The 25,029-nt window shown below is 40.2% G+C and overlaps 1 protein-coding gene across 1 annotated transcript; it reads right to left on the bottom strand.

Annotated features, from left to right (window-relative positions):
• Positions 1 to 4,984: 4,984 nt before the first annotated feature.
• On the bottom strand, positions 4,985 to 22,894 carry LOC309406997 (pancreatic lipase-related protein 2-like; the record flags this gene model as incomplete). The annotated part of the gene is made up of 12 exons (XM_082002389.1): positions 4,985 to 5,531; positions 6,410 to 6,572; positions 8,271 to 8,382; positions 9,791 to 9,920; positions 13,426 to 13,541; positions 15,855 to 15,977; positions 16,075 to 16,194; positions 17,363 to 17,471; positions 17,937 to 18,071; positions 19,021 to 19,146; positions 21,233 to 21,387; positions 22,846 to 22,894. The coding sequence occupies 12 exons, from the start codon at positions 22,892 to 22,894 to the stop codon at positions 5,388 to 5,390; spliced, it is 1,482 nt and encodes a 493-aa protein (XP_081858515.1). The 3' UTR covers positions 4,985 to 5,387.
• Positions 22,895 to 25,029: the final 2,135 nt, after the last annotated feature.

Here is a 25,029-nt window from a genome sequence, read left to right as displayed (position 1 = left end):
TCCGGTATTGCACAGCAGCAATACAAGGAGTATTTTGGAAATGATAAATTTTTATGACTTTCTATAATACATGCTATCTGCTAATTAAATCAGTCAAAGCGAGCAAAGATAATGTTAACTTCTGGTTTTGTGAGCTGGAGACTGGTGGAGCATTTTAAGGAAAGAACACTAGGGCAGAATTTTAGAGCAGATGATGAAAGTAAGCAAAGACAGAGAGGAGTCAGCAGGGACAGTCAGGCTTTCTTTACAAGTAATGGACAGAACTAAAGGGAATGGGGTTAAGTCCATTATTCTGAATGCTTGATCTCCTACTAATGCTAGAATACTAAACTCATTTGAAAGAAGCAGCTGAAGTAAAAGGGAATAACTGTAGATTTTGCCTTTGAGATTGAGAGGCAAATGCAAATCTTCTTGAATGCGTGGTGCTTAGTTGCCGGCTGGGGCTAAACCACGACAGATTGATGAAAGAATGGCTCTGAACAGCTTGGATACAGGCCGGTGGCTCAGAACAAAGTTAGCTATCTAGGGCTCTGGACATCTACATTCGGTCCCAAGCTTTCTCATTGTTAAAAAAAAGGAAAAATTATGGGATGAAAAGGGGACTGACACAAATGCCAGCCTGTATTTTCACATATTGCTTATGCTTCCGGTGTTGCAAGACACTTGCCCCATCCAACCTTGCGGTAGCTGGGAGGAGAGGTGTGTTTTTCTGCAGCACAGCAACGTAGGCGTGCTCTGTTTGTGCGAAGGTTGGTGATGATGCATGTTCTTTCCGGAAGTTTTTAGATTTTTGATAGCTAAAGATAAGGAACAGATTCTTGTCTCTGTTTTATGTTGGAAATACGCCATAAAAATAGATTTGGGTATGCTATCAACTTCAGCTTCCTAATTATTGGAAACAGAACAACTTAAAGCATCTTGGAGACCATTTGAAATTATGAAGTTAGTACAAAAGAAGAAGAGAGCCCCAAGTTTTGTAGAGTGTCCATGTAGATAGATTTGCTGATAGTTCAGTGAGAAATTGTTTACCCTCCCAGTGGCAACTCCAACCCCAGTCAGCTTTGGTTTTGGAAGAATAACTCAAAAAATATTGGGAATGCACAAAGATTTTAATTTTTGCCTTTGTCTCAGGAGCCTGCCAAACATAACTGTTAGAGCCAGGGGTTGCAAAGAATACCCTGACTGCATTAAAGTCTCAGCAAAATCACTTTCCAAAGATTTTATTTTACCTTCTGTATAACAGCCAGACATTTGAGAGTTGGAGCCTGCTGTAGGAAAAAATCAGTAATTTTCACTGGGGGAAGAGAGTGGGGGAACCCTAGGTAAATAATTTTTCTATAAAAATATTCAGGAGGCAATGCAAGAGAAGGGAGTGAGGCGATGCCCCTGCAAGAACGCTAACTGGGAAAATAGACTTGCTCCCAGGCGATGTGATCTTACAGGTGGGTTGGTAACTCGTATGACACAACTGTGGGTGGAAAAAATTAAAACCAGATCTCAGATCTACCAGAAACACCTTCAGGATGCATGTTCTCAGACATTGATCCATTGTAATAATTCACTCACTTCTGGTATGCCAAGGATAAAGACTCTAAACTAAATTAAAATGTGAAACAGAGGTCCTGCAGATTATCTAGAGAAGGGAGAAAAAAAAAAAGGCATGATGTATTTTTCATGGAGAAAATCATGGAGTTTCCCATGGAGTTTCTCTAAGGAAAGTGACTGGGATATAAAATGATGTAACCAGAAAGGAGGTAGTCTTAAAGGCAAAATGAAGGCACTGGGGAGTCAGTGGACAAGTCAGTCACCTTGTCAAGCTTCATCTCTAACAAAGCTGAAAGACCAAAAGGACTTCTTGAATAAACTTATCCAGTAGTCTTGTTTCCTGAAAATTTGTGGTGCATTCAGGATTTTATAAATACATTCTAGAATATTAGAGTAGCATGAAAAAATTGGAATAGTCACAGAAAAAAAATAGATAGGGTCAAAAGTGGGAAGAGAGATGACCGCCTAAACTAAACATTGAATTGTCTAATTAATTTTAATTATTCTTATGCTCTTGGTTCCGGACTTACATATATTTATGAAGAACTTTTTGACAGTCTGTGCTTTTTGGAAGGAAGGCAGTCACCTGTGCTATGCAATAGAGCATTTTATTCCTCTTAATGGAGAGCTCTGATAAAAATGATCCTTGTTTTCTCATCAGAATACCTGCTTGTATCACTTTACAACAAGGATACCGTTTCTCCTAAAATTATTTTCCTGTTGTTACATATAAAGTAAATACAGATGAAGTAAGTGGAGCAGAGAGTTAGTATTTCGGATTACTTATTATTGCTGTTCCCTTCTATAAAAGATTTAAGAGGTTGGTTTGTATGTGTGTTTGTTTTACCTTGCCCCATTGCCAAAAGAATGTCATGAGAGAGAAAAGGGACTGATGCTGAATGCTTTATAATGGCTTTGTTAGTAATCTACCTCTGGCATAATTTTTGCAGAGAACAAATGCTTAAAGGAATATTAAATGAAATTTGTATTGTAATTCTGAAGCACTCACAGTATTGCAGAATATTTGAATAATGTAAAAGACTGAATGCAAATCTTAATATGTCCTTAAAAAACCTAGACAAATGAAGCACATTTGATTAAAAAAGCACTACCTTTCAACATGACAGTCAAACATATAGAATGGTGCATCTCACCTGACATTTTAAAGATGCAATTTTCATTGTTCTAAAAATCTGGCTTACTTTGTTGTGAGCTTGTGAAAGAATTACCTGTTGCAGTTCTTTGTCAAAGGCAGATTGTCTTGTGAAATATCAAACCCTTGCATTTTTTAGGCTGGCTCCATTAATACAAAAATGATAGTATCCAAAGATTTAATACAAGTAACAATTTTAATTTTTAAATACAGAAAGAAACAGGAGGAAGACTATTTGCTACCAGCAATACAGAGCTGCTGCCAATGTTTTTTTTCACCTTTAGCTCATAAAAAGAAATCTCTCTTGCTCTGTCTATCGATGTAGTTGCGAAGACGTGCAGTGTTGATGTTTGCTACACCAAAGAATGAAAATTAGCTCAAGAAACAGCATATGACAAAAATGCAAAACAGGACAATACAGGGGAAGAAATTAATACAATATTTATTTTTAGCTGAACTGATTGGGTGAGAAGATGCACATTTTTAAGTGGTTTAATCAGCTGGACCACATTTGTAACAGAAGTCATCAGCCCATATGAGCTGTTATGTTTTGTCAGAATGCTGTTGAAATCAATAGCTTAAAATTAAACAAAATGAAATCTTGTATTTTTGAAAGCAAGGATATGATTTAGTATTCATAAAAACATCAAATTAATTTTTGGAATTGCGAAAGTGACACAGCCAAGTATTGAGGTGGGAGGGGATGGGCTTTATAGAAGTCTTGAGTTCAACAGGACGTTGCTTCCTTCTTGTGAGAATCGATGGCTTACACTGCGCTGCTCACACTGCTGTCTCACGTCATTAAATCTGGTGACCCAATCCAGTACCTGGCCCTGCTTCACACTTTTTTGGTGACCTGAGGAAAATATTTACATTTCTTTTGCTTCAGTTCCTGACTGTAAGAAAGGGAAAATAAGTCTTCCTTTTTCCCCTCCCTGAGTTTCCTTTATTTGTGCAACTCTGGGGCAGAGAACCACGACTGATTTACGAAGAACGTTAAAGATGGTGTAAGTACTAGCTACAGATATTTCCCAACTGCGTGGAAGTACCTGGGGGGTTGTTTCGTACTTCTCCAGGGGAGCACAGAAGAGGGGAGTCCCTACTTAGGCAAGAAGGGGGTCTTGCCTAAGGGGCAGAGGAGGACAAGCTCCCTGCTTGGGGTGGTTTCCAGATCCTACCCCACACGGGTGGAGATGGTAAGGGTACTGAAGCAGTGAGTCTGAGCAGGTAGACAGCTGATTTGTCAACTTTGCTGCAAACCTCCTAAGCATGCTCCTCTGGCAAACTTCATGGGATGTGACTGGATTCTGGAATCTCAGAATTATTGCTGCATAATTTGAAACACACCTGTTCATCACTCGCATTTAGCCTTGTGTAATGCATCTCATTAACACCTTCTGGTAAACCGACTGAAAGTATTCTGGAACAGCTTGTCGTTAGGATGGGACAGAACGGAGTTGCCCAACATGATTCACACACAGGATTTCTGCACTCAAATGATAAACCTCACATTAGATTTAAAAATTAGGGGAATGTCTTAGACCACAGTGGGCAATTAAAGACCAAAAGGATTTTTGTGGGTAGCTTGTATTGAAACAGAAACAATCTTAGCCTATTTTGGCCGATGCTGAAAACTCTTAGTAGTCTGTTTGTTAACCAGTGTAATCAAAATGCCAAATTTGGGAGGGTAATGCAAATAATGCAGCTCAGGCCTGACTTCAGTGGCTTCAGAAAGACAAGGTAGAGGTGGAAAATTCAGCTTCATCAGTAAAGAAAAATTTGTTACTTTGAAGGCTGCCGGAAAATTGAACATCCTCAGTAGCGCAACATAGTTTTGGTAAAGAAGATGCCTATTTCAGGTATAGAGAAAGAGTCCCAGCTCACCAGTGTTCAGCAGATCTGAAGAGAGCACATGGAGTTTTTCCCCAGGAAAAAGGCAATGATCAAATATTTTGCTATTCATTAAGCTATCCTGCTTGACACATGGTGAACTTTGGTGGTAGAGTTTTTCAAGGTCTACTGTACACCTCTGTAAGCAGTGCAAGCTCCTAAGCAGTCTTTTGGAAGTGCTGCTAAAATGTTGTTTAAATGTGTTGTTTAGGAAGGAAGGACACATCAGGCAATGCCATTCAAGCTCTGATTATTTTGATATTTAAAATTATTCCTCAGGTTCCTGATATAGGAGCAATCAGGTTCTTCTGAAAACATGCAAATGTCTTTTTCATTAATGACTTGGGCCCTATTGAAGAATTTGGCTATGTTCCTTTTTTCCTTTCTCCCCCCACCTTTTTTCTTTTTTTTTCCCCCTTTATTTTCTCTCTTCTTTCTTCTTTCACTTTTCTTTCTTTTCATCTTCCTTTCTTCTTTCTGTCTTTTTTTCTTCCTTCTTTTTCTTTTGGTTGCTTCTTTTTGGATGCTCCTCCTAAGATAATTAAGTGTATTGCAAAGGGGAATTGGCTAGGACTTTGTTTTTCCTGTTTTATTATTTTTCCCCCATGACTCTGAAACATAATCACACTGCATGTGTGTGTTACTAGTAAAATACATGTTAGCTGTCATTGTCACTGGAATTCACAGAAGTGTAACTCCCCTGTAGAGGTAAAAGCTGACAATACTAATTTGGAAGTAGAGCTTTTGTAGTAGGCTGGGCAAATTTTTCATAATCTCTTGAAGGAACCTTGTTAATAGTTTACCGCTGACTGAAGAAGTGTCCTCTTTCAGACAGGGAGGGTTGCCACAGGGGACAACCATGGCATTCCTCACCGAGCCTCAGCAAAGCGCTAGGGCTTGCCACGTGCTCGGCCGCACGGTTCCACAGCCACAGAACACAGACCTGGCAAGGGAGGAAGAGTTTAAGGAAATATTTTTCAGCACAATTGGACATTTTCTTAGCAGCAGCCCAAGATAATCAATATAAATCCTATTTTTATTTCATGTTAGTCAAAGCATGAGTCCTAGCAGACTGAGAATGTAAAGTGTGTGTTATTAAATTACTTTTTAAAGAATTACCAGTTAGTGACTAATTATTAAATTTTAAGACATATTTGCCTTTATGCTCAGACTCCATCAGCATTTTAATTTGAACCAGGAGTGCACTTTTGATGGGAATATCTCACTCCATTTTCCCCACTTACCAAACTTTGGTTTACATGACAGCGTGGTGTCGGGACGCATCAGCTGGATTAATTTTGGTTAAAACTAAACTGAGAGGTGTGCTTCAGAAGTGTACCTAATGTACTGCAGATACCAGTGGGTGCCTGGTCCATGGGATCAGGCTGGAGTCAGCCTGAAGTACCGTGCCAAGGCAAGTACACCGGGCAGAGCTGTCTCTGATGTGCTGTGCTAGGTGCTAATGGAGATGTAGGCACATGAAGCTGCAATTTAGGAGAAAAACTTGTACCTGTCTTACAAGTGCAGGGCTACACCCTCCCAGAATTTCAGATTTGCTATCTCTGTTCTTTGGGGAAGTCTGGCTGCAGTGCTGAGCTGGTGGGAGGAACCGTAGTCAGCCAAACACCCAGGTACTGCCATTAAATTTGGATTAAGCTCTTATTTTCAGTACTTAAACCCACTTGCTTTAAGGGTCATGATACCATGCAAAGTTGTTTTGGGTATTTTTTCCTTTTTCTGTTTTTTGTGTGTTTGTTTTGTTCATTGTTTTTCCACCCTCAGACCCACAGAATGGAACACCATCAAATTATGCACTCACACATTTCCGTTCTCTCCAGATATTATTGTGACTTCTTCAGCTCCCATACAGCCTCTGTGTGCATGATCTAGATGCTTTTTCCAGAGAAACTCTACTTTTGAAATGTTCCCAGAAATTTCTGTATCAATATAGTTCAAGTATGTGTTGCCTGGTTTGAAAGTTCCCCTGACAAAAGAAAAGCAGATGCTTTGTGCTCTTTGCAAATAAGGAAAAAAACCCCTACAATTTAGAGAGATGAGTTGTGTGATGCTATGAGAGTTGAAGCTTTGAATACTATCATCATAATTTTATTACTTTTTTTTTTTCAAGAATTACCAATCAGGGAGGTTAGGCAAAATTTTAGCTTAGAACATGTTCTTGGACAGTATGTTCCTTGCGGAATGCACAGGGCTCTTGATGCAGAGCATCATGCAGATCCAAGGTTTTCAGCTCGAGCAGTAGGGGATCATGTCTCAGGTCCAGAAATACCAAATTCTGTTCTTTCTGCTGACTAGTCATTCATTATAAAGTCCTTGGATCTTACATTTTATGTAAAAAAAAAAAACCCAAAACAAAACTATCAAATAATTTTTTTGACAAACATTGTAACAGGGCTAAACTTAAGGGAAGATTACAAAAAACCCCCACACATCCCACCCCCTTTTCATTTAAACTTTTTAGTAAGGATTAAGAAGGTATGTCTCGTAGATACTTTAGTTGGTTTCTTCCTCCAAATCAGTATTGCAATTTTTTGCCTTCCCTGAAGCTATTGTGACAGTGCTGAGGTTACCTCATGTGTGCAACATGATTTATCCTGAATACCTAGAGGAAGTTCTGAGGACTAAACACCACTTTTTTCCCCCCTTTGGCTGAATTCCGTGGTGCAGATACCAGCTAGGCAAATTGGTGAAGGCCACAAAGTCTCTGTGTTAACCTTACTTGAGAAAGTAGAGGGAACACCATTCCTGCTTATACAGGGAGGTTTACTGTGGATCCCACTACTGGCTTTCAGCCTATCAACCCAACGTATAGGCGTGTTGGTACCTACGGAGGAGACGGCTACTCAGAGGGAGCTACAGAAGTATGCAAATGACTTAGTTGCTTACATTCCTGTGCAGGATGAAAACGCTAGATTAGTTAGCCCAGCCTTCGTCAGTATTGCCATGGGGTTTATTCTAGACATTATTTTTGGAAAATGAGATCTATCTTCAAATAAGTCCAAGTCAAAAAGTTCTCTCAGTGTTTCTGCTTGCCCTCAACTATGAAGAAAATTGAAAATTATAGTTTACATTCATGCCTTCTGTGGTATTAGTGTTCGTTATAACAGAATACACGTTACAGTGTGACGTTAAGATAGAAATTACCTGTAATTAATCGCTGCAGTAGTGTATTTGCAACCAAAGGTACTGCTGGTACAGACCAGTAGTAGGGCTATCTTCAAACACAGAGGAGGTTGGCTTTATAGTATTTGAACTGTCCCAGACTCCAGCACAACTCAGAAGCAAGATGCCACTTTCTTACTCACATATTCCCTGGAGGAGGGAATGGTTAAATGACTGTACATCAGGCAGCACTCTGTCTTCTCAGAGATTACCAACTGATGTTTGAGTCCAGCAGTAGCCACAGAGCAATTTGCTCTTGCCCACTTTGCTATGCTAACTGTCACATCCTCAGAAAAGAAAATACAGAGCAAGAGAGACCAGCAAGCAGATTTTGGCCACAATCTGTAGCAGGGGGAACTTCAACCACTTATCAGCTACTTTTATTACCAGTGTAAATCACAGATCACATAGAACAAGATAAGACATATAAAAATAACTGTGTATAAATTCAATATGATAACAATGATAGAGCCATTTTTTTCAACAGTGATGTTAAACTTACTTGTCAATTATATATTTTTTCCTGATCCCATTAGTTCCAGTCAAGGCTACATCTATATTTCCCTTCATGGTCTCTGTTGCAGATACTCTGACATGTATCTCTTTTCGCCAGCCTTTGAAAGCAAAATGAAATATATGGTTGTAAGGAGTTTTCTTTCCTAATGGTAAAACTTCTCTTATGTTTCAATGTCTTTCAGGGAGAGGAAAGGATTGTAAAAATCTGCCTGTAAGCAAACAAAATGTCACTCTCTATTAAGGCAAATGTTAGTTCTGCATGATTCTGATAGTATTAATTTCCCTGACAGAGGTTTAAATTGCAGATCCGATCTTTGCTGACCTACTGACTGTGCTGAGTATTTAATCTGCCATGGCCAATACTGTACTTTGCTCTCCCGCTTGGCCTCACTTTTAATTTCATAATTTCTTACATTTATGAGCAATTTGGGGGGGGTCTCATGGGTAGCAGATTATCGCTCAACTATGAAGTGAGGTCCACTGGACTGCTGTGTTGTTAAAGAAATATTAAATAGGTCTGTCTGCTTTCCCAGGATGATCCCGATATACAGAGCGTTTAGGATTTTTCTTATGCCTGTGCACAGCCCAACAGCTGTCAGGAGATCCTGTCATGGCCTGTGTCTTTCTAAGGCAGAAGCAGGGTCTCAGATGCAATAGCACATATTGATTTCAAGCAAACAGGCTTGGGAAGTTTTTGCACTGGCTTTAATTCAGTCTATTAAAAGGAGAATATCTTCACCCACTTCATAAGCTTATATTTGGTTTCAGGCTATAATTTCTATAGACTCAATAGTTTGTAAATGTTGAAGTTAATGTATTCATTCAGATTTGAGAAAGGGCTAGTCTGTCTATACTCAAATTATTATTTTTTTTTTTACTTTTTGTTCTTACGGAGACACGATATAAGATTTTTTTTTTCCTTAATTTTGCTTTTGTATTTTAGTGCCTAGTGGATAAGGACTGCAAAGATCCTCTCTCATTTATTGCCCTTGCAGTTCACCACCTGTGATGGATTACAGCTTATGAATTTTCTTATTTCCCCGTTCTGTGGCTGTTTCTACATTAATCACAATTAAAATCATACTTCTTATTACTCCCTGCCATTTTGACTTGATGACCTTTGAAAAAATATCTTGAAATGATCCTGTTTTATAAATTTTTGTCAATAAAAACAATGTAACTATTTTTTATTTGAAATTTTGCACTTTCAGCATAACATTCTTCCCACCTTCAGCTTTATAGAATTTTTGAAGCCATCATCTAATTAACAAAATTATAGCAGGGTTTCTAACACAGTGGTCAGCATCAGTTGATCTATTCCTATAATTATCTCAGCCTTTCCCAGACGATGCTGTACTGCGGGTTCCTAACAAACACACCTGAAACTCTAGCTTTTGGATGGAGTGCCACTTGGTAGCTCCAACAGCTCTCTGTAGAAGTGTAAGATATTTGTTCATACATAAATCATTGCCACTTCAGAATTCACCACCCAAAATGAGCACTTACGTGCATATGGAGGGGAAGGCCCTGTGTTTAAATAAACCTTTTGCTGTTCTTTCTCAGTTTTACGTAAAAACTTATCAGCATAATGACCCATCAGTGGGCATCCTTCCTTCGGACATGGGAAGCATTCTCCCTGGGGGAAAATAACAATATGTGTTACAAGACGTTATCTGTTTTAATGCCACTTCTTAAAGTGTAACAAATTAGGGTATTTCAGCTTTTTCCCAGGTTTTTTGAAAAGGTACTTGCTTCTGAGTTCAGATTATACCTTCAGTATTTATCGGTGTGGTGAAAAAAGGAGCTGAGATTCTCAGTCAGTTTTTTTAATCCGGGTGAAAATCAGAGAGAAACAGGTTGAAAATCTGGCCTAATTCCTTATGCTCTTGCAGGCACCATACATAAATACCTTAATGCGTCTTCTGCCTTACGACCTGATCTGTAAAACACAGGTAACATAGTAATCTTTCATAGTGTCTATTGAAAGTTTGTCTGCTAATTATGATAGGATGTGTAACCATATTTGCAAGGAGGTCTAGCTGGATGTCTCACTCATATGGTAAAGATATTTAACCTTAGGAATACTGAAGCTTGAGGTCTCGCTTTGGGACATGTTCTGTCTGCTTTTCAGCCTTTATTACCATGCAGAACCTTGATGAAATTAATCATAGAATCGTTTAGGTTGGAAGGGACCTTTACAGGCCATCTAATCCAACCCCACTGCAGTGAGCAGGGACACCTTCAACTAGAGCAGGTTGCTCAGAGCCCCGTCCAACCTGCCCTGGAATGTTTCCAGGGATGGGGCATCCACCACCTCTCTGGGCAACCTGGGCCAGGGCTTCACCACCCTCATTGTGAAAAATTTCTTCCTTGTATCTAGTCTAAATCTGCCCTCTTTTAGTTTAAAACCATTACCCCTTGTCCTACCACAACAGGCCCTGCTAAAAAGTCTGTCCCCATCCTTCTTATAAGCTCCCTTTAAGTACTGGCAGGTTGCAATAAGATCTCCCTGGAGCCTTCTCTTCTCCACGCTGAACAACCCCAACTGTCTCAACCTGTCTTCAGAGGAGAGGTGTTCCATCCCTCTGATCATTTTTGTGGCCTCCTCTGGACCTGCTCCAACAGGTCCATGTCTTTCGTGTGCTGAGGGTTCCAGAGCTGGATGCAGTCCTCCGAGGGGGTCTCACCAGAGTGGAGTAGAGGGGCAGAATCCCCTCCCTTGACCTGCTGGCCATGCTGCTTTGGATGCAGCCCAGGACACAGTTGGCTTTCTGGGCTGCGAGCGCACATTACTGGCTCGTGTCCAGCTTTTCATCCACCAGTACCCCCAAGTCCTTCTCAGCAGGGTTACTCTCCATCCCTTCATCCCCCAGCCTGTACTGATACTGGGGATTGTCCCAATCCAGGTGCAGGACCCTGTACTTGGCCTTGTTGATCCTCATGAGGTTCACATGGGCCAATTCCTTAAGCTTGTCCAGGTCCCTCTGGATGGCATCCCATCCCTTAGGCGTGGCAACGGCACCACTCAGCTTGGCATCATCTGCAAACTTGCTGAGGATGCACTCGATCCCATTATGTCATTGATGATGATATTAAAGAGTACTGGTCCCAATAAGGACCCCTGCGGGACATTACTTGTCACCTATCTCCATCTGGACATTGAGCCATTGACCACAACCCTCTCGATGTGAACATCCAGCCAATCCCTCATCCACTGAACAGTCCACCCATCAAATCCTTATCTTTCTAATTTAAGAGAAGGCTGTTGTGGGGGACTCTGTCAAATGCCTTGCAGAAGTCCACATACATGGCTTTGGTAGTTCCTCCCTTGTCCACTGATGTAGTCACTCCATCATAGAAGGCCACTAGGTTGGTCAGGCAGGCCTTGCCCTTGGTGAAGCCGCGATGTCTGTCTCGAATCATCTCCCTGTCCTCCATTGCCTTAGTATAGCTTCTAGGAGGATCTGTTCCATGATCTTCCCAGGCACAGAGGTGAGGTTGGTAGTTCCCAGGGTCCTCCTTGCTACCTTTTTTAAAAATGGGTGTAATGTTACCCTTTTTCCAGTCATCAAGGACTTAACTTGACTGCCATGACTTTTCAAATATCATGGAGAGTGGCTTGGCAACTGCATCAGTCAATTCCCTCAGGACTCTTGGATGCATCTCATCAGGTCCCATAGACTTGTATATGTTCAGGTTCCTCAGGTGACCTTACTCCTGCAGTCTCTATATTGCAGTCCATCCACTCAAGAGGTGTGGGAAGAGACACTGCCAGTCATTGAGTACTTCAGCCTTCTCCTCATCTGTAGTTGCCAGTCTGCCAGTCTTGCTCACCGGGGGGGTACACTTTCTTTGACCTTCCTTTTCTGGCTGACATACCTGTAGAAGCCCTTCTTGTTATTCTTTGCATCCCTTGCCAGGTTCAGCTCCAGCTGTGCCTTCGCCTTCCTGACCCCATCCCTACATAACCAGGCAGCATCCCTGTGCTCATCCCAGGATACCTGTCCCTGCTTCCACTGCCTGTGCATTTCCTTCTTTAGTTTGACCAGCAGGTATTGACTCAGCCATGCCAGTCTCTTTGCCTTCCTTTCCTGATTTCTTACACTTGGGGATCTACCTACATAGATCAAATATTCAGGTCAAGACCTTGGTGTCCATTTAAAAAAAAAAAAAAAAAGTATATTTTCAGTGAAGGTGATTTAATTACAGTTGGAAAAAACAGAATTGTTATATTTAGATAGTTCAATTTTGATATTTGAGAGGTTCTGTATGAACTGGTATTTGTGAATCTTTGGTTATTTGGGCATTAGATGGCTCTTTAGATAGCCACTAGATTAAAAGGCTAAATAGTCATCATCACTTGTTTATTATGAGATTGAAAAAAAACATTTCCCTGGCATCACTAAATTGCACAGAGTTGAGGTTTTCAAGTCCTGAATTACATCAAACTTTCACGTTACATGGAAACATTGCTACAAACTTTAACAACTTTTCCACAGTATTGTAATCATTCTTTTTGGGAGTAGATGGAAATAAATTCAGACTTGTATTCATCCCTGACCAGTCCTCAGTTGCATTGCCAGAATTGGGCCACTAAAAGCCCAGCTGTACCAGGCATGAAACACCAGGACATTGTACTGCCTTCTCTCTTGTGCCACGTGAGGGTTGTGAGAGCAATGTTGTGCCATATAAATATCTCCCCTACTCTATATACTGTGGATGTTTATTGTTTATACAGATGTTTAATCATTTCTGAAACCCAGAGGCTGTCCTCTTGATGATGGGTTCCACTGGGTTTAGATGGACTTCCTTCAACCAGAGTGTCCCCTACTGCTGACCTGCGCAAAGGTGAAGCCAGCCACTGCCTCTCATTGCCCTCTTACTCAACTATTCACCTCTCCCTTTGTAACTGCTTTTGGTGTTTATATTTATCGCCTCGTTTTCTTCTGGATCTTTTTTCGGAGCTTGCTGCTTTTACATTTTGCCTGGTTTTTGGGTGTGCTCTGGAGGAAGTCTAGTCAGTGGGTCTCCACAGTCCCCCCCGTATCCCATGTTCCAGAGTGTAGAAATTGTCCCAGAAATTATTAAGAGAAGAAGGGCAGGTCTATAACCCCTCGGATAAATATGTACCTGGTACTTACCAATACAAAAGCTCCATATGTTTCACACTGATACCCGACAAATCCATTTGGAGTGATAATACTCTCAGCGTAATACTGGAGACTTCTCTTATGCCCACATCCAACTGATCTATATTCTAAGAAAAAGCCCAGGCAAAAAAGATTAAAGCTATACATTAACATGAAGTCCATGCCAAAGCAAAATTGCGGGTCTTTTTTCCTTCAAAAGCATTTGTACATATGTCTCAGATCAAAAAAATAGTAATAATTAAAATATATTTAAAGTGTGAATTGTTTTTGTAGTAAAAAGTGTACTTATGGCCATTTTTTCAATGGTTCTAATCTGCGTGTTCCTGTGCTCTTGCTGAAGTTGACAGAGGTGGAGATGCACCAAGGCGGACCTCGTGCAACCTCCCTCCTCCTGTGTACTTAACCGCATTACTTTAGCATGAGAACCGAGGAGGATTTAGGAGAATTTCCTTTTGATATTTCAAAGACTGGAATAATTCATAGCTACAGCATTTATAAAGTATATAGTAGTTACTATGAAGTAGTTTTCATTTGCTTACCATTATCACAGCATGTTACTTTGTAAAACCACAGTTTCCACTCATTTCTAGAATTAAAGGTAATTGTAGTTGTTATTTTAACTTCAGTGGCTTTCAGTGTTTCTAAGGCTAGAAAATCTGTGATCATTTGACAGTGGTGATTCTGTGAAATGCTCTGAAAAGCAAGATGTTTGGCAGTGTGGCCTTGATTTTGTCAGAGTTATTTGAAACAAGTACATTTTTCCATCAGAGTGAAACTTCGAAGCATTCAGTGCAGGAAAGAATAAAGTGCTATTTGGGTTATATTTACAGGTCCCAGGTAACAAGTATTGTCTTCGTTACCTCTGAAGTGTCTCCTTTATCAAAGCACAATGTACTAAAAATAGGTTGTATAAGAACAAGCTCTACTCTGCTTCAGCGTGTGTGGAGGCTCACCTAATCACAGGGTGAAGCCTCGCAGACACTGAAGTAATTGCAACTGGCACTTTTTATAGTGAAATCAGAATTTCACCTACTGTCAATATTTATGCATATTAAAGACAAACCAGTTGGTATTGACCAGTTCACAAACATTGCTCTTTACGTAAGGAAAGAAAAAACCATACCAAAACCCCTCTGAAAAGTATTTTTTGTCTGTTTTTCTTGAAGATAATCTGCATCATCAAGGCTTCCTGAGTACGTTTTCTTTGTAGTTCCTTCTTTGAATCTAATTCAGAAGGGTCTGTGCTATTAACTTTAAAAACCTCAGCTCTTATGGTTGTCTTTGTGCTAGTGCCAAATTCACTTATTATCTATACAGTGGGAACATAATACTCCTCTCCCTACTGCATCAAAAGCTGTAGAAAGAAGTTACTAAATAGCATTTCTAAAGCACTTCATACATAAAAGCACTACATAAATGTAAATATTATCAAACAGAAGAGATCTGCACAAAGAAAGGTTTAACTAAAAGGCAGGAGTTAAGTCTGTCTCTATTTTAGAAGCTGCATGAACAACCAACTCCATCTGCTCGTCTTCAATGGAGCTGAGCTTCTCCTTCACCACAAAACGTTGCAAACTACCTTGTGAAATGTCTCTGGAAAATTTTTTTTTTTTTTTTCCTGAAAATGCAGACAAGCTTATGCGGTCTTTTGTGCAGGAAAGTGTTTTGGTTCCAAGTGACTTTGTGCACAGCCAGCTTTCAGTTCTCCTTGTTACTAAGTTCTCCAACCAGTTCTAAGACACAGCATTTCGGGAAGCCAATTACTTCACTAGTGGGAGGGATTGCAAAACATTTAGCTGTGAATAACAAATGTTCTCATTTCTGTAGGTTAGGATCAGAAGACAGGATTTTGGGGATCTATTGTACTGGATCCCAGGGTAATTCTGATTAACTGCAAAGCTTTCTTTGAAGAACATGAACTATCAACGGGGCAGTCATTTTATCATCTTCTATATTTTTAACCTTGTGCTGTTCTCTTTGAAGACACTAAAGCTGTTAATGGTGTGGATGAGTATGTCTAACCCCAGTAATATTGGGAATGATATCTTTCTAGGGAGAAGGGAAGCTCAGATTTTAAAATACTCCTTTTTGGATTATGCTTGAATGAAATCTTACTGGTCCTTCATGTGTGGAATTCCCACTGAGGTCAGTCTGTCAGCACAGTGGCAGGCTCTTATAAAAGTTGTGATGAGCAAGTGTGCATGCTTTAACTGAAGTTTCCATCTGAACTTTGCCTTGGTTAGTGTAAAAGAAAATTGCAGAGTATTTCACAGGCAGCTTTAAATCTTCCATTTTTGAGCATTCTCTCCCTACTCCAAATCTGAGCTATATAGATAATATATACATCCAAAAGGCTTCACCTTAGCCTAGTCTCTAACTATAGTTTATAATGAGGTATTACTTCTTTAAAATTTGTGTACCTCTCATAAGGTCATTGATATTCCAAGCTGCAGGAGGTACACGAAGCTGCTTGCATCCTGGCATCTTCTTCCCACCATTTGGGTAAAAATCCAGGTGGCCACAAGTCTGAAGAATCCCTGGAGCTGCAATGCGCAATGAATCGAGGCTGATCACTCTCAGATACGCTGCGGCTAACCTCTATGTCTTCATGTTGGTGTCGGCCTTTACGTGGAAACTTACCAAAGTCAAAGAAAAGATGACCAGCGTGAGTGTGAATTATATCAACAAATTTTGCGTCTGAAGGATCCAGCCTAACCATTGTGGGGGTATACTGGAAAAGGGGCCCAGCTGGATCCAAACCTAAATAAATGGAGATACATCCGATTGAGTAAATAATACTATATGTATGTCATCACATACATTGTGTGTACACTGTATGTCATTACATTTCTGCCTTTACTCCACATAAAAATCCATTTTTTGGTCTGCAGCTAGCAAAACAAGCAGGGTTTTAATAGAAAGTGGCTGGAGACATTGCAGCACAGTAAAATGCTGGCAGGTGTTTGGCTTACTTTTGGGGAACAATGTTACAAGAAGAGGTTTGGGTTTTTTTTTTTTTTACATGTTAGTGAAAAATATGAAATCTTGATGTGTTACTCTGGGCATGTAGATTTGTTTGAGAATTTTTGTTTGGTCAAAAATCTATATTTATTTCCAAAAGAGCTTGGTTGAAAATGTTACCCTTTCACTTCAGTGTCAGTGAGCTCTCTTCAGGGCTACAGCAACACAGTTCTGATCCCAGTTTCCCTGAACTGCTTATGTGACTGCTTACTGTGTACACATATTAGTCAAAGCAACGTCTGTGCAGGGAAGGCAACTGACTGGAGGAGAAAGGAAAGCAGAAAATAGGTGAGCCTTTAAAGAAAGTGACGTGCGAGTGTGTCATGATGCTGTGTTTCCCTGTGTAGCTATGCAACCAGCAGTTTTCTTCCTTCTCAGAGTGCCCGTGGCTATTTACTGTCTCATCCTGACGTACTAGATCTAGGGGTTTTAATTTTTCATTTCAGATTTTCAATCCTTTGAGCGGCTGAAAAGTCATGTTAGAGTGGCCTTTTAAAACCAAATATGACAGTGAGTTGCTAGTGTTTTACGAGTCAGTTATTGCACATGTAACACCGTATTTTGTTCCTGTTCTTTTATATCATTAAAAATCATATCCGTGTGCTCCCTGGGACCTGTTGTGACCTGTGGGAAGTGACCTCTCTTTAGCCACAGCTGGGACAGTTAAGGCTTTCTGATCTGTTGCAGTCGAGCCTTTTTCAGAGCTGTCAACGCTGACGTGTGAAAGGCATGGCGTGTGGCAGGACACGGCTGCGTTTCTGTGCTGTCACGCCAGCTGTATACTCTTAGGTAGGACAAATCAGCACACTGCAGTCTGTATTGTGTGTTTCTAGGGCAGCAGTGATTCTTCAGTTCTCTGAAGTTGCATGAAAAGATAAAGCTTCATCAGTCGAAATGGCTTCAGTACCTGTTATTCTTCCAATGCCAGGTTTCCTTCTCCCTGCCTCCCCGGCGGCATGTGCTCCAAGACTATGGCCGATGAAATGAATGTTGGCAGGAGAGTAGCCATAGTCTTTCTTTGAAGGTGCATGGAAAGGAAAAAACAAGCATTTTAAGCGGGGGATATGAGAGACAGGAGAGTCGCTTCTCTGTGCCGTGATTCAGTTCTTGCCGGAGGCAGCACGCGTGACCCACAGAGGGATGTTTTAACTCTTTTGGTCCTCTGTTACCACTCTTCACCCTGCCAGTTTTGCTAGATAGTCTCCCGTCTGATGTCTTATCCATTAAAAAGCCCATGATGAGCAAAACTTGTAGAAACTATGGCCTATAACCCTTTACAGACATGCTTATCTGTGGTCTGACACTAATGTAGGTATTTCCATTTGTGCAGGATTAGAGACTTTTTATGACATTTTCAGCTGTTTTGTGGAGTCCCTCTGCACTTCCTGACTCTGTTGCGTCAAACCTAAAGGTGCCACCCTGAACGCAGCCTTTACCATAGAGACTGTGAGCCAGCTTTCACGTTCCATGGATACTTTTACCTCAAGAAGGTTCACCAGATATACCAGCTCAGCCCCCACAACGCGGACGTTGTTCACTGCTTCGGTGTACAAACCACTAGAGCCACCTCTCCAGTCGGTCAAAATGCAGTTCACGTCTTCAGTGTGAAACATAAACTGGTGGAAAACATGAAAACGGGAGAACAGAAGCAAACAGGCATGAATTACAATTGTAACAGGGTATATGCAAACGATATTTCGTTTTGCTACAGCTGGGGATTCACTTTGTTTATGTGACTGGTAAAGGCACATCTATACCAATTCCTACCAGCACTGAAGAATTAACACAAGGAGGCAGAGTGGAGGCACTGATTCGAACACTCTATGAAGACACACAGAAGCTTGCTTCAGTTTTGTTTTCCATTCCAGATGCCTTAGTTGGCTTTAGGGTATCAACTTCTCTTAATGACAGTACCCCAGTTAGAAAAAGAGGTTAGTATCATTTCTTTTTTATTTTCCAGGCTTTATCCTTCAAAATTTATATGCTTGGATCATCTTAAAGGATTCACAAATTTGTATTCATGTGCTTGAATTGTGCAGCCTCAAAGTTCATACATTTTAACCAAAATATTCTATTTATACACCTCTGGCAATTGAACATTCTGATTTTTCATTCTGAAACAATTTCAGTTTTGAAATGTGCCTAAATAAAATGAAAACAATCTGCTGAACAAAGCATTTTATTTCTATTAGATCAAATGCCTCACTCAAACCGAAATGTTTATTTTGACCTTTTGCTGAGGTGAGAAAAGTGACTTTTTTTTCTCCTTTTCTTATTGGCAAGGAATTGAAAAATCAATTAATTATAGCTTTCCCTGCGGAGATGAATGCAGCAAAAGGGCATTTAGCAGAAGGCTGAAGTGCACTATACTCATAGCTAGAAACAAGAGAGTGATCATGGGAACTGAGCTTCATTCTGAGTTGGTTTTCCCCTCATATTCCCTGAAATAACAAGAGAACAGAGATGTAAATTTTATATGGGAATTTTAAGCCAGTATGGGATGATGTGGATATTTACACTTTCAAATACAAGTAAAATGACTGTTAGGCAATAGTCATACTGTACCCTGCATATGTTTGTTATCCAGGGGAGGTCCGGTCCAGCAAGATGGCCATGTATAATGAAGCGAGTTTTCCTGTGTGTTCGGAAATTTGAAGCTTTGATAGTTGAAGGATTTGTAGCAGAAATTTTCTGTGTTGAAAAAAACAACCAACAAACAACAAAACAAGGATGTGACTGCTCCATCCCAGTGTACATTTTGATACAGGGCAGAGTATCCCAGTGGTTAAGGCATAGTTCTGGACTCTGAAGATGGGTCTTGTTCCTCACTTGTAAACTGTCTTGCTGGGGATATAAATTAATTGCTTCAACAAATGATTCACTTCCTTTAGTTAATTGAACTAATGATACTGGCATCCTTTACACAATGCTTTGATATACTGATGCAACATGTCATGCAAATACAAGATTTTATCAAACTTGGCCATAGAAATACAAAGATAGCATCTTCTGCAAGATATCATGTGGTTGACTTTGAATTTGTACACTTTTGTCTTTTTTCTTTGAAGATAAGACCTTCAACACTAAGCTTATTTATATTTTATGAGAAAGCCCACCAGGCTTACAACATCAGAGGCTGTAGGTGTTTTGGGGTTTATTGAGAAAGAGGGCATTATTTTCTTTGAAAGAAATTCTGAATACTAGGTTGTTTTAAAACTTGGCTCTTACTTTTTGTTACAGTTGAAGCTTAAAAGGGGATGCCATGTACCAATTAGCACACATCTCATCTTCGGTCAAAGACAGATTAAAGTTAAAACCTCACAGTGCCTCTCAGCTAGAGATGTTGTACTTGTTCTGAGGTGACTCAAACAGGAGAAATCCTTAAACACCTCCACTGTTTGTGACTGCCATTTATATATATATTAAAAAAGCTATGAAACCTTTTTCATGTAATGTAAGCCAACAACAGCAACAAATTTCTCCCCCCCCACCGCCTCCCATTTGTTTCATTTTTCTTGCTCTTTGTCCGGGTAAAATTCACACTCTCTGGTGGTCATTTCTTTTCTCTCATCAGAATAGTCTATAGCTCCACAAAACTGCTTCATGCTATGGACAAGCCCAGCCCAGACACCTCCAACACCTCGAGCATCCTGCTGCGAGCTTTCCCCAGTACTTGCTGATCTTCAGGGGCAAGGGCTGACACACTGCTGGTGTCTTTCAGTACGTTCCCATTTGATCCATCCTAAACAGTCCTGCAGGCTCCTTTTAGCTACTTTCATTTGTCACTCTGTCACGGTCCAGAGCTTCCTCTCTCTGCCGCTAGTTTGCAGGTGTAGATAACCTCATCTTTTTACTTTTTTGCTTCCATACAGCTCCAGTCTGCTGTCTCTATAGCTTCTCTACCTGATGTGTTTTCATGAGGGATAACCTGGTTCAACTCTCTGTAAGAGAAACCTCCAAGCTCTCTCTAAGGTATATCTTACCAAGTCACTTTATTTAGACTTAGTCTTCATTTTTCCTCAGTCCTATTCTTCAAAAAAATGTTTAATATTTGTTGATTATCTTTAGCCATCACCATTTCATTCTCTTTTTGGTTGTTTCCTTCTTTTTCCATATACGGTTTCATTCTCTCAATTTTTTCTTTAGTGTCCTGTTTTCCTTTCTAAGCTTTCCTTTAATTTTTCATCCTATTTTCCTCCCCCTCTCTGGTGAACACGGGTACTTTCTCTTCTGATCTTCACTCTTAACTATCTACCTGCTCTTAGGGTTCAGTGTTGGCCACCACATAAGCAGAGCCTCTGAGACCAAACGTAGGTAGTTCAGAGGACCTAGAAACCATCTGTATGAACCACATCTCTGAGTTGTGTGTATGGGTCTGAAACATGTTTTTAATCTGGAGACATACAGGAGACAAAATTGAGCTTTCCTTTTGTACTGCCTTCCCTACCTCTGGCTTCATAATGCTAAACCTGAAACTGAATTTGGACCACTAGCTTAATGTAGAGAAGTATATAAAATATATCCAAAATATCTCAGATTACTTGCATTAGAAGGCTGCAATTAATATGTTGTAAATATACCTGGCTCATCAGAGAGCTGAAATGAGGAAAAAGAAATGAGATGGAAGAAAATTAGGATGGCCTGGTCTTGGAGTGTGTAATATAGGATTCAGGCTTTTCCTGGGAGACTTATGAGTAAAAATAAGGGAGAAAAGAAACTGTATAATTTGTTGAATGTGTAGTATACTATCAGTTGTTAAAACAAAGCAGTTTCTTACTTGATATTTCCTGATGTTGTCTCTAGTGTAAAGGAGGAAGTTGGTGTTCACAGCTTTGGGAGAGCTGGGCAAGCCTGCCAGCTGTCTCCCTGGGATCCCAGACCAAGGGGGACTATCTGTAAAGCATCCAAGCCTTTTGTAGCAAACTTCCCTTCCTGGGGTATGCAAAGAAGAACGTTAGTGTTCTGGGGACGTAGCAAGTTAGGCTGCCACCACTCTACGAGAAGCTGGCAGGATTGTGTTTATACCAGGGAAGTGGAAAATGGCTGGTCAGATTAGGATGGCACCTGTGTTCATTTTTCATTAAGGGGCTCAGTTGTGCTACTGTGCCTCGTGCGTGTGGCAGGAACTTGAACTTCAAGACCGATTCCTGTTGTAAACATAGTGTAGAGCTCAGTTTTGTGGTCTCATGACTTATTTTGTCAAACATGCTGTTCACACAGCCATCAGAAAGAGACAATAAAATCTTGATCCTTTATGGATCCAGAGAACAAGCCAGTATTTGCTGCCAGCCCAGAGAAGTCCTTCAAATTAGTCCTAATGCTCCAGGGATTATCTAAATTGTTATTTCTTGTACAACAATTCATGAAGGAACAAAACAAAACCAAAACATTAAAATAGATACCTCTGGTTGCTCCACAACGTACATTAAACACCTCCTTTATTTTTTTATCACCATAACATTTTAGTGGAAGCAATAAAGTGGAATTTGAGTGGAAGCCTAGAGCAAAGCACAGACTCGGGAAGTGTGGTCTGTGCTTAAAGGACTAGAGTTTTCCAATTTCTATTGTGGCTTTAATACAGTAATGATGCAAATATGACGCATGAGTGTTGCCATTAAATGTCATCCTTACCCACTATTATAGCACAACAGTTGTGAAATCTCAAATAATTTTAATTGCTATTAAAAGATACTGAAAACAATGAGATGCTGTTGTAACATAGGGTAGGCGGCAGATTCATACTACATCAGACTGTGACTTACTCTGTTCGTTACTCTGCACGAAACACAGGGGTAGAGTGATATGTACTGGAAATATGTCTAGAGAAAGAGAAGATTTAATTGTGGAGCAGCAGCTAGAGACTCCACAAGCGATCCAGGCATTTTCACAGGGGTCTTTCCTCTGATGCCAGCAAACTGTTGGACTGTGCCTTTTTATTTCTCTCTGCTCTCCGTGTGTGTCCATCCCTGTTGAACTATTCTTTCCTGTAGGTAAAGAGGCGTTTTGGACTGGGACTATTTTCCTGTTCTCTGCATAATGCTGTGAAGAATAAGTGCCTAGGCTGGCATTACAAGTGTTGTAGCTGCCATAAATGCTGGTGTGGGTTGAGGATGGGTAGGGGAAACTGCTCTGGGAGAATTTTATTATCAATTAATGTATAAAAATACTTTTCTAATCCCCATTCTGTTTACTAGCTGCAAAAAACTTTACAGAATTAAAAATTAATAAATTAAATGTGGGAAAGGCATGACATAACTCAATGCTTCTAATGAAAAAGTCTGTTAAATCCATTCCAAAGTACATCCTTTTTCTACAATACAGTTATTCTGCTATAAGCTGCACACAACAGTATTTACTTTTTATAGATTTTATCTCAACTATGTGTCTTACCTCTGGCTGCATCAAGAAGAATAAGAGTAGTGATCCATACTGCAAACATCTAAAGCAAATAAGAACACAGTTCAAACCTAATTAAAAATAGAATGTGGAATTCACCTTAGGGTTTCCTTGACCCATTAAAAAAAAGGTTATAGTGACCATAGGAATACTTCAGGCATTTAATGAGTTGAATCCAAAAGAATCAACACTTCTTTAAACATAGCAAAGTTTCAAGAAAATACCTTTGGGATTCTTTCTGTTTGCCATGGAGATTTTGTATACACAGGACATCCTATCCTCTAAGCATCTCTTAAAGATTGTCTGCCTGACCTTGACAGAAGATTTTTTTTTTCTCTAGAGCTGCAATTTATGGGCAAGCAAGTGAAATTCTTAAAGGATTTGCAACATGTTTTTACAGAGTGAAGTTTCTTCTAGCACTTAGTAGAAAAGTTACTCACAGAACTTCTCTTCAGTGATTGTGCTTAAAAGAACCCAGGAACAAACTTAATTTGTGTTTCTAAATCATGTAGGTAGTCTTGAAAATTCATTTTGATCATTGCTATCATCCGTGTACACTTATCAGCTCTGATCTGCTTGATCACTTAATCACCATCTGATAGGCAAGCATTGGAGTAAATGGAACCGGTTATTTACTTCAAGGTGAAGTAGGGAAAGCCTTTTAAGTGTAGTCTCACTACTACTACTACTACTAACTTATCTTCAAAGGAAAGAAGATCATTCTTAGCAAACTCTAATGTCTGGTCCTGATCCTCCAAGGAGTTCTGCACAGAGTCCTGCATCTCCTTCCTTAGTCTCCCCAGTCCCCCCAGTCCCCTGAAGTCAGTAATACGCTGTTAGGAGCAAAGAGATCATCCTTGTGAAACCCACTGCAGGTTCAAGCATGTCCTGTTTCCAACTCTTCTCCTCTCTCCAGCCACTCACCAAATACCCCATACCTTATCACGATGCATTTAAGTTCCTTAGATGTTCTTGTCTCCAATGTATCGCATTTTACCTTGGCAAGGCTCAGTGCAAGTTCTTTGGGTCCACCTCTCAGCTGATTGTGGCAAGCCTTGCAGAAGCCCTTTGAGGAGCCTGGAATGAAGCAGGACAGCACTGTGCCTGCCCAACCAGGGACGCTCACCCCGCCGCCACTGCGCTAGGCTTGGGTTCCCAGCTGCGCCTGTGACTTTGTTGGGTAGTGCCAAAAGAGATCTCTCTGTGTCAGGCATGCTTCATCCGAGATAACGTGAACCAGGTCAGACCAGTTGCTGCAGGACTCCACCTGTTTAATGCAGTTTCAAATAGGGTGTTATTGTCATCCATCGGTAATTATTTTTAAAGCTAAAAAGTACTGGGAAGTGTGATGTAAACACTGAACAAACACACAGCCTTTCAGGATCAGGAACAAGGCTCTTGCCATCAGCTGGGCTGCTCATCTTGGTGTGATGCTGAGTCAGGATTCAAGTGACTTAACATCACATTGGGAAGGCTGTAGCAGAGCCGTGATCTTTTGGATCTTACTCAAGAGTTTTAATAGCAAAACCATCCGTCCTGGAGCTGATCCCTGCCTTAAATAACTTACCATCTTAAGCAAAATTTTCAATTTGTATTTGATAGTTAAGTCATAGATTCATCTACATTGGAAAAGATTTTTAAGATCATTGAGTCCAAAAAGTCTACCATTACAACGTGAAGACACAATCAAAGTGTTGTGGGATCAGCTAGCATGTATGTTGGCAAGATTTAAGCTGTTACCTGAGAAAAGGTAGAAAGAAGAGAGAAGGATGAAAAATGGTAAGAAAATTACATTGCTCAGTCTGTCATCTGTTATTTGCTCATCTTGTAGTTGTCTCGTCTGTAATTTTGCTAGTGGATGAATTATCTGACTTTTCTTTGAAAAGATGACAGAAATGCTTTTGAACGGAGGAGAATATTTCCTTGGGCAGATTGCCACCACATCTGATCACCATGAATCTTCATAATGAAATTGTATTAATTGCAGTAATTTTAGGTTTTGGCATTTTGATAATGATGTCTTTTCATGTAGTACTATGTTGTTGTCATACTGTTATGTTAATATTTCTGATCAGTGTTTCTTAGAAATCTTTGTCCCTCTATGTGTGTCTTTTCCATCCTAAATGATTCTATGTAGACACAAATGAGAAACTTGCCTCTCAACATTTCAATGTTAAA

This window comes from Phaethon aethereus (assembly GCF_964289735.1).
Source record: "Phaethon aethereus genome assembly, chromosome: 7".
Taxonomy (NCBI): Eukaryota; Metazoa; Chordata; class Aves; order Phaethontiformes; family Phaethontidae; genus Phaethon; species Phaethon aethereus.
The sequence above is the reverse complement of the archived record's forward strand: the minus strand, read 5'-3'. Positions and strand labels throughout refer to the sequence as shown.